This window comes from Manis javanica, chromosome 7 (assembly GCF_040802235.1).
Source record: "Manis javanica isolate MJ-LG chromosome 7, MJ_LKY, whole genome shotgun sequence".
Taxonomy (NCBI): Eukaryota; Metazoa; Chordata; class Mammalia; order Pholidota; family Manidae; genus Manis; species Manis javanica.
This window is the reverse complement of record NC_133162.1, coordinates 23746170-23756607: the sequence shown is the minus strand read 5'-3', so window position 1 is coordinate 23756607 and position 10438 is coordinate 23746170. Positions and strand designations below refer to the sequence as shown.

Here is a 10438-nt window from a genome sequence, read left to right as displayed (position 1 = left end):
TTCTATTTTTTTTCATGTCTCTAACTCATATGTATCATTTAAGGTCAACATCAAGAGTCATGTCTACCATGGACCTTTCCCTAATGGGCCATCCTTCTCTGGTCTTCCCTTTTTAGAACTCCTTCAAGTCATTCACGCAGTATTTACATACTGAGAAGTCATGGCCATTTATATGAGTTTGCTGGGGCTGCCATAATAAAGTACCACAGACTGGATGGTTTAAACAACAGAAATTTATTTGCTCATAGTTCTGGAAGCTAGAAGTCCAAGATCAAGGTGTCAGTGGATTTGGTTTCCTCTGTGGCCTCTCTGCCTGGTTCGCAGGTGGCTGCCTTGCTGTTTCTTCCTCGGTGCCTGTGCATCCCTGGTGTCTCTCTGTGTGTAAGAGTTTTCTCTTTTTGTAAGGACACAATTCAAATTGGATTAGGGGCCACCCTTGCTTTAATGGCCTCATAAAATAGCCTCATTTAAACTCAGTCACCTGTTTAAAAGCCCTATCTTCGAATACAGCCATATCATGACGTACTGGGGGTTAAGGCTTCAATATATGAATTTTATGGGGATACAAGTCAGTCCATAACACCAATGGACACAAGGCTGAACAGGATAATATAGATCCTTGTCGTCTTGTTATTTTATAGCCTGGTAGAAAAGCACATATTAAACAACCATTTCCATGAATACATAATTAATTACTACTGTGGGATGGTCCAAAAAGTGGAAGGCATGGTACTTGGAAAGGTAGTCTGGTGTTGGAGGGCTGGTCAGGAGGGTCACCCTGAGGAAGTGAGCCTGAAGAGGAGGATGAAGGGGAGTCCAGGTGAAAAGGCAGCGTCCAGTATTGCAGATGTAGAGATCAGCCTTTGTGAATTCTCAGTAGCAGAAAGAGCGTGACATATTAGGAGTTGAATGAAGCCGCAGTGGCAAGGAGTGAGTGGTGGGAGAAGGCCCCTGAAGGTCAAAGGGGCCAGATTACACTGGGAGTTATATCCTGACACCCTCATTGAAGTGCTTACTACATCCTGCCTTGGGTTGTTTTAAACATTTTTGTGGGTGGGGGAGGAGTGGCATGCATATTTTGCTTGCTCCTTTAGGGAGGAAATCCTTTCTTCATCTCCTTTTATAGTCTCCACAGGGCCCTGTATAGGACTAGGTATATAGTAGATGCTCGATAAATTAATTAAGTTGGTATAATGAGAAATGAGATTGATAAATTCATTTGCTTTCTTTGTCTGAATTAGGGACTAACTCAATTTTGGGTGTTTCTCTTATAGGCTCTAAGAGGTGAGAACTTTTGGTAGTATGGTGCCACCTAGTGCTCCCTTTTATCACAACACCCAAGGAGCCAGATGGTTAGTAGTGTTTTGTAATCTGTAAAATGGAAGTCTTTTCTTTTATCAGCATAAATAAATTTGTCTGACCACCCATCCTCTCATCCAGTCATCCATCCGTGTTGATGTCTACCTGCATTGCTTTGCTGTGAGTTGGACACATCACAGTTCTTTCCACCTCCTGTGGTCCCCTGATTTCCCATGTTAGGGTATTTCTGTTCCCTGTTTTATAAGTAATGCTCTCAGGTATCAGTGTCTGGATTCCCTGAACTGCTGTTACACTTGCTGTTGACATGTCATGTTCTAAATTATACCATATTGTGTTAGAATTAATTGCAGATTTCTCTTTCTCTCTTTCCCCCAAAGCCAGACTGTGAATGCAAAGGGCAGGGACTCTGCCTTAGTCATCTCTGTGGTTCCTGTGGCCAGTCTTGTGCTTGCCATATTGAACGTGCCTAAAAAAAGTATTTTTTTGATTGAATTACTGCTACTTTAGCAGGTCATCTGCTTTTAAAATGGCCGTCTAGGAGATTCCTGAGAAATGGGAAGACCTATAGTCCTACAGCTGACAACAGTACAAGGTGGTCAGGGCCCTCTAGGTCTTTCTCTGTTGTTATGTGCCTTCAGGACTGTTATGGAGTCTCTCTGGATCATGGTGGGCCCACATGTTGCTAGTCCCAGTGTGTAATCAGGCTTCCTGTAAACATACAAGGCAGCCTGAATTGTGTTGTCTGCTCTATGTCCAGTGCATTTCTTTAAGCTTGGCTTGCAATTTGGTTCAGCCTGCTTCTCCAGCTTCATTTGCCACCTCTTCTACCATTTCCATACACATTATGCTTCAGCCATATTTAGTCCTGTTTGTCCACCAGATACACAGTTTCTGTTCATGAATAAGGTACAATTGTATACATGTTAGTTTTCCCCAGATTAATTTATAAATTCAATGAACTTCCAATTAAAATTTCTCATGAGGAACTTGAAAAACATCCTGAAAATTATATGGATGTTCAAGGTTCATGAATAGCCAGTGTAATTTTGGCAGACTTAGGGATGGGGGACTTGCCTTTCAATCATGGCGACTGGCTACAAAACCATCCTAATAAAGCCTTGTGGTATTGACACAGGAATAAACTAAAGAGCTCAGCACAGACCCATCTATATTTGGGAATAAAGATTTTGAAAAATGGACTCACTCCATTGAGAAAGATAAAAATAAAAGAACAGAAGAAAACGACAATACCTTTATGACCTTGGGGTTGAGGAGGACTTCTTAAACCATACTGAAAAAAATGTTAGAAAAGTTAACACAAAAAGAAGATGAAGGGCTACAATATTAAGGATTATTGTTTTGCAACTGACCTCATAGGCAAAGTTTCCAGTCTTGGAAAGCAGATTAATGTTCAGACCTTACATGGACCTCTTGAAAATAAAAGGAAAAAGACCAGTAAAAAATATGGCAATAGTTCACAAAGGGGACCCCGAGTGGCTTATGAATATATGCAGAAGAAATGCTCAATTTCACTAGTAGAGAAGTGCAAACTAAAAAATATGTTGACACTACTGCTATGATACTGACAGAAATTAGAAAAGTCACTAATGAGATGAGTCAGTATTTGTAAGACACTTAGAATAGTATATAGCATTTAGTGAACACTAATGTGAGTGTATATTAATAAACTACCATGTGCTGGCAAGGATGGGAGTGGGGGACAGAAACCCTTATACTATTCACTGAAGTGTAGCGTAGGGCAGCAGTTCTAGTGCACAGTCTAGCAGTACTTGCTACCCATGGCTTCCATCAGGCTACTAGGCATCTTTCTGCATTTGGAAGACAATGTCCTCTATGGGCAGATGAATTTGAGAAAGGCATACCTTTTGAATAGTAATTTCTAGATTCATGATTTGACTAGACTAGGGAACAGAGATTTTGTGGGAAGAAAAGTACACATCTTCCTCCAGCAGGGCCGTGACTTGGGAAACGAATGCCTAGGGGGTTGAGGATGAGGGGTGGGAGAAGGGATGGAGATAAAGGGAAAAAAATAAAACAAGAAGGGGTCCTGCATGTTTCATGAGCTGAGGAGTTCACTCCAAGGCTCTCTACCTGAAGTTTTAAGAGGATGGAAAAGGAGAAGAAGGGGGAGAGAGAGCAAGGGAGAGGAAGAAGACAGGGTCTTCCAAGAGGAGTCGCAGATGCTAGGCAGATTTTCACTGTGGCTACACATAACGTTTTTCCAAGGTGCCAAGAACTCTGCACCCTATTTTTCTCACCGCTAATAACGAAACCCTTTAAAGGCAGTCTTTTCTCTGTCTTACTGTACACTCCATGTAAAAGATGAAATCACTCGAACTGAGGTTATTTCTGGTTCCTGCGACCGAAACGTTTCATTAGAGGGCAGAGGGCTGCTGCCGGTCCTTCGCCCATCCACAGCCCTCTGATCCACGTCTCCTGTGCGTTAAACCTCGGCTCTCCATCTCCGGCTCCGGCGTCTCCCGCACCGTCCTTTCTCTGGGTCGCCTCTTCTGCTCGCGTTCTGGCTCTGGGACGTCTCTACGCGCGTACACCTTGGGCCCCTCTCAGCCTCTCAGAGGCACCGCCCTTCATTTTCTTGGTCCCTTGATACGTTAGAGGAGCACAATCCGCCTACGGCCTTACAGGCGCCTCCCCTTTCGAACGTCCGCTAGCGCCCCGAGAGGCGCCGCCGTTGCCAGGCGGCCGGAGGACGCGCCGAGCTCCTGGCGGGGGTTCAGCCCCCGGCGCGGGAGGGAAATAAAGTGGCGCCGTTTCAGTCGCTGGGGGGAGTGCACAGCCCCTTCCTCATACTGCAGCGCACTTCCTGCGATCTCCCCTGCAGCCTCCGAGGCCACCCCCGGAGAGCGCCAGGATGGCCGAGGTCAGGAGTCAGCGCCCCTCTCTCTGTCGCCTCTTGTTCGACCCCTCTCCTTCATTCCTCTTCTACTGTCAACTTATCTATCCACTGTCACATCCACTGATTTCGTCATTCTCCCCGTCAACCAACATCCTATCCCCACCCACAGCCTCACCCGAAGCCCCTGTCTTCGTTAGTTCTGTTAGTTCTGGTCTCATTACCTCCTGTCCCTCTTTCAACTGGGTGGACACTCTCTACCCCCACTATTAAATTGGTGCTGTGTTAAACATGGTAGGAGATCCATGAGTTCCAGACTCACACATGACAGGCGCCCACCCCTAGATTTTGAGCCATAAGTTGATACCAAAAGAGAGATACACACAGAAATATTGATGTCTCACTGGGGGGGGGACTTGGAAGAAAACTTCACAGATACCCACTATCACCGCTTTCACTGCCTCTTGTCCACCTGTCACACCACGATCCCTATCATCTGAAGACCTGCTGTGACACCTCTTCACTGAGCTCTTCACCCATCACCACTGCCCTGTGTCACTGACCATTGTGTTCATATCTTGTAGCCTCCACCCACTCCCCCACTTTGTAGTGCATGTATCTTCAGCCATACTGATGAGGGGTCATATCTGCAACCATTTATAACTCCCAGTCTGTCCGTTAGCACCCCCGTATATAACCTGGCCAACCTCAGATCCCTGTCATCATCACCACAGTCCCCATTCACCATTGCCCCATTAGAGAGCCTTCCCTCATCTCACCCATCACGTGGTCAGTCCAGCCAGGATTAGCTATTTAATTTGTGGGACTCAATGAAAAAAAAAATGCAGAGCCCCTTTGTTAAAAAATTGTTATGAAGTTGAGACAGCAGAGCATTAAACCAAGGGTGGGGCCTATCTGAGCATGGTGCCCTGTGTGGCTGCATAGGTTGCATGCCACGAAGCCACCATGATCCCAGCTCCTCTTACCACCATCCTGTCCCTACCCCTGCTCCAGTCCCTTCTCTTGTCATCTCTACACCATTCACTCTCCTGATCACGCCATCTCACGGGTAGCAGTCTCCCCTTATAAAGCCCATATTCTTGAGTCAACAGCTCCGCTCCCTCCTTTCCTTACCATACGGTCCTTTCCTTACCAAACCTCCCGTCTTCCTCACTCCTTGGGCTCCATCACTCTCTTCTCTCTCTCACATCCATGCTGCTGTGGTCACATTGCCTATTCCCACTACCCACCCTCATTCATATCGCTTTTCTTCCCCTTTCTTCCTCCTGTGCTTTCTAGTTCTTTATTTTTTCCATTATTTGCTTCTGAGTGTTCCCTCCTTTTCTCCCTTGCTAGTCCTTTTTTTTTCTTTCTTCTTCATTTTCCACAGATAAGCCCCAGATACCAAGACCATGAGCGAATTATTTCCCAGTCTCCTTTCCTTTTCAGTATCTCTTCTCATTTCTGCCTTCTTTAATTTTTCTTGTCACTTGAGCTCAGCCAAATTTTTCTTATCTCTGCTTTCATGGGTCTCTGTTTCCACTGTGGTCTCATTTCACAGTGGCTCTCTTTTCCTTTTCCTTCTCTTTATGGATTGGTATTTTGAGTACATAGAACAGTGCCTGGCAGATAGTGGACACTCAATACACAGGTGTTGAATGAAGGAACACCATAGCTCTTTTCTGATCAGTTCATATTGAAATCATGCTTCTGAAGTAGATACCTATAATTGCTGTAATAGTGTAGATACCAGCAGGTCATTGGTCACACCTAAAAGCTTTCTACTTTGCTTTTAATAGTGTATTTTTAAATGACAATATGAACAAATCTCTTTTGTTCATAAAAGTTTCTTTAAAAGTTTTCTTTTGATATTTTTCCATTCCTGTGCTTAGTGCCAGCTGTACAGGGAAAACCTGATCTACAAACAAATCATTAGGCTAGTGATCAAGTGTTGACATTAATACCATTTACAGGGTTGGAACTGAGAACATTGCCATGATAAATTGTTGTGTGCTCATGTTTAGCATCAACGAGGGGAAAGCACAGAACAGCAGCAGCACCATATTTCCTTAATATGATTTTTCCTCCTTTGTGGAATTGCTGTATTGTGGTCTTTGCAACAGTCTGCTTTTAAGTCAGGAGGAAAACCTCTGTTTTGTTTAATATTTGTACTTATGTTATATGAAATGTTACAGATATTTATGACTCCACATCCGACAAAAGATGTGAATTGTTTTGGTTGCATGCCATTTTTAGAAATCTAATCAACAGTACAAGTGTTTTTGTAAACCAAAAATACATAGGCTGTCTCCATGTTAGGCAAGACAGGCTAGTCAAAGCAGAAGGTAAACTGCCTACTTACTCCAAATCTGCAGGGTGAATTTGAATTTTACTTTATTACTGAGATTAGAGATTGTCTCAGTTGATTTATTTATCAATAGAATGTGATGTTAAAGCCCTTTTTAATGTAGAATATCCAAGTATAATGTTGCAAACATAAATAAGACCTTTCAAATCTTATCAGTTCTTTGCTGAAGTCTTGAGTGGTTCCCTGTGGCCTACAAAGTAATTCACTTCATATTCCTTAGAATTCCATTCAAAGGCCTCCAGTCTGAACCTAATTTCCTGTCTAGTCTTCTCTTTCCTTTTTCCTATAATACTTATTATACTTCAGCCTAATCAATCTCAAAACCTATATACTTGGTTGGCCCTCTGCTCAAGCTTTCCTGTGGGCCAGGAATGTGCTATCTCTCCACATCCACCTGTGAAAAGTCCACTCTCCCTTATGGGCTTGCTCAAATGCCACTTCCTTTATAAAATTTGCTTTAATTTTTGCTGCTGGGACTAATTCCGTCTTCCTATATATCCTTGTAGAATTTTGAATCCATTTTATATCATGTATCAAATTTTATACTTCTATTATCTGAAAATATCCCATCAACTATTGATATATACATTTCCTGTGAGAAGGCTGTTTATTTCTTACCTTGGTAACTCCTACAGCCTCCATCATTGCAATTTGCATATAGCAGCTAATAAATATTTGCTGAATAAAAATGTTAACTTTACCCATCCATTCTTTTTTACTATCATGATGTATCTGACAAGAAGTAGGTATATTAGTTTGCTAGAGCAGCCATAACTTAGTAACACAAGCTAGGTGGCTTAAAACAGCAGAAATTCGTTGTCTCACAGTTCTGGAAGCTTGAAGTCTAAAATCAGGGTATTGATAGGATCATGCTCCCTCTCAGACTCTATGTAAAATCCTTCCTTATCTCTACCTAGCTTCTTGTGGTAGCTAGAAGACCTTAGCTTTCCTTAGCTTGCAGCTGCTTCAGTCTAACCTCTGCTTTCGTTTTTACATGGCATTTTCCTGTACCTGTGCCTGTGTCCAAACCACCCCCCATCCAACCCCCAGCTTTTAAAAATTGCAATGTAGTTGAGATGTAACATCATATTAGTTCTAGGTATATAACAATGATTTGATACATGTGTATATTATTTAATGATGACCACAATAAGTTTAGTTAACACCTATCACTAAACAGTTAATTTATCTCCTTTTTTATAAGGACACCAGTCATATTGGATGGAGTAGGGCCCACCCTACTCCAGTATGACCTAAACTTAACTAATTATACATGCAATGACTCTATTTCCAAATAAAGTCACATTCACAGGTATTAAGGATTAGGATTTCAACCTATTTTTCTAGGGGACTCACTTCAACCCGTAATAGTAGGGAATTAATTCTTATATATGTAACTCCTGGGTTCTCCTCTTAGTCATAGCCAGACTTGTTTTAATTACACCTGTATGTCTGGAATTATATTTTTAAATAATTTGTTGTCCAGCTAATTATGGAAAACACACGTGGAAAAGGCCCATGAGGATTGTACAAGGGGGCATGTCAGTATACCTGTGGAGATGACCTAGCCTAACATTTTTAAGGGATAAAAATGATGGACTATCTTTTAGGAGAGTATTCCATATTTCAGATAGGTTTCACTGTATGTGTGGTTTCATGGTATCTTTACCAGGATCTCCTTACATCTGATCTCAGCATGCCAGGGTTTCCCTCTGCCGTCCTGGGGGCAGTGAGAAGCAGGATGGAATGAAAACAGATAATTATAACATAATTGGAATAATCATAACAGCTATCAAAATTTGAGTGCCTATTACTTACCAGGCATTTGGCTAAGTGTTTAACATTAATGATCCCATTTAATCTATTCCTTAACACCATGTGGTAGGAAATAGTAATCCTGATGCATCTGTGTACAAATACATCATCATCATTTGTATGTACAAATCCATGCACCAGGGGATGAGCAAGGAGCCTTCCCATCCTGCAGTCTTAATTTTTCTGTTTGTCAGTGGCTTTTAGTTTTCTTGTATAAAGGTCTTATATTCATGGATAATAACCTTAATTCCTGAATAGTAATGGGGTAAATGTTGCAAAGCTTACTCCCATCCCTGCTTTTTTGTACAGGAAAAGGGTGAAAAAGTAATACTGGAAGAAACTGCACTTGAGGAAATCGAAAGAGATTTCCAGGAGGTTCTCAATGAACTTTCAGGAGATGAAGGTCTGGAGCGATTTAGGATTGAATATGAGAAGCTTCATGCTGTCATGAAAAAGTCTTACGACAATGAAAAACGTCTGATGGCCAAATGTAGAGAGCTAAACGCAGAGATTGTGGTTAATTCTGCAAAGGTTGCCACTGCCCTGAAGCTCTCTCAGGATGATCAGACCACCATCGCATCCCTGAAGAAGGTCAGTGATCTTCTAGAAATGGAACCAATGGAGAGCTGCCATCAGGGCATCTCTCTTTAAAAAATATCATTCTATCATTATATTGGCAGCTCTAGGCTGGTAGTAAATGAGTTATTAATATAAATTTACATGATTTATATATTCATTAAGCCTAGGGAGTGAAGTGCATTTTTCAAAAAATATTAGTCCGGGTGAATTTCACTATGTGGAAAATAATGTAGGACCTTCCTGGCTTGGTTTCTAAGAAATACTGGGGTAGCAAAAAGAACTGGAGATAAGTAAGTGTGATATTTCGTATGTCTTACATGATACAACATGAGTAATTAAATATCTCACAATGGTAGTTTGTTAAAGGTATTTTCATATTTCTACATTTTTCTCGTTTTAGGAGAGATTACCTTGATCCTCCCAGTTCCTTTTAATGGGAGAACAGGGATTTGGCATTGGAGGGATGCTGGGGCTTTGTTTTACACTTAATTTTTTCATCCTCAAGTGTGTTGCATTATTTTGAAGGTAAAACATGTATGTTCCTTGTTGATCTCAGGGTGATAAGAAGTTAAGACATTTGAATTTATAAATAAAACCCTAGTGATGAGAAATAATTCACAAACTTTTTAGATAATTCCCTTGATATCATGCAGTTAGACATTACCCAATTCTAATGCATTTCTGGACCCCTGCAAAATGTTTTCTTAGAACTAATTTTTTCTAAAGTGTCATTTTCTCTTCATTGTCATTTTCTTCTTTTTGCTGAAAAGCCAATAAGGCTTTAATTCATTTTATAATGAGAAAAAACCATTTTATTGTCCATGAAAAAACTAGAAGTGGAAGTCATGAATTGATTAAATTCTGATTGGTGTTGTTGATTTGGACAAAACTTCATATAATCATATTTTCCTTTAAATATCTTTCATTTGTTTTGCTGAAAATAATACATATGGTTGCTACAGAGAAACATATCCTATGAACTTCCATTTTGTTTTGAATGCTGTAGTTACACAAAAGTCACCTCTCTCTTTCACTCAATAGTGAGTGTGAATTTACTTAAATACCTTCTTCTGCTCGTTTTATTCCTTGTCAACATAAAAGTGGAGTATTTCCACCTGAAGCTTATATACCTGTATAAAGAACTCACATTTCACTTGAAATTTTGCAAGAAAATTAAGTGGCAGGGTAAAACTTAAGGGTATTGTAACATTTACTGGGCTTTGTTCATTTATTCAAATGGCTGTAATTCACCCTTGAGTATTTATGTTAGTATTCTACATTGCATTTCATAATAGTAAGGAAGCCACAGCTGCATGAACCGTTGTTTCCATTCCCTGTTACGGGTTTTGTTTTTACCCTGTTAGCATTGGAGAAGAATGCTCGGGCTTGGTTTTCTGTTAATGGAAATTACCAATCTGCATATAATTGTACACAATTTGGTTGACAGTGAAGACCACCTTGCTATGCATTGTTCTGAAGCT

The 10438-nt window shown here is 41.1% G+C and overlaps 1 protein-coding gene and 1 long non-coding RNA gene across 2 annotated transcripts in view; one reads left to right on the top strand and one right to left on the bottom strand.

Annotated features, from left to right (window-relative positions):
* Window positions 1-240: 240 nt before the first annotated feature.
* Window positions 241-3292, bottom strand: LOC140850351 (uncharacterized). The gene is made up of 3 exons (XR_012133044.1): window positions 2691-3292; window positions 2572-2611; window positions 241-375 (listed from the first exon to the last, which is right to left on the bottom strand). It is a non-coding gene; the product is annotated as an uncharacterized lncRNA (long non-coding RNA).
* Window positions 3293-3433: 141 nt separating this feature from the next.
* The window catches only part of CFAP58 (cilia and flagella associated protein 58), a 90463-nt gene continuing 83458 nt past the window's right edge, over window positions 3434-10438 (top strand). The window contains exons 1-2 of the mRNA XM_073240463.1: window positions 3434-4222; window positions 8688-8969. Of these exons, the coding sequence (XP_073096564.1) occupies window positions 4214-4222; window positions 8688-8969 (291 nt within the window). The 5' untranslated portion in view covers window positions 3434-4213. The remainder of the gene's footprint in view (window positions 4223-8687; window positions 8970-10438) is intronic.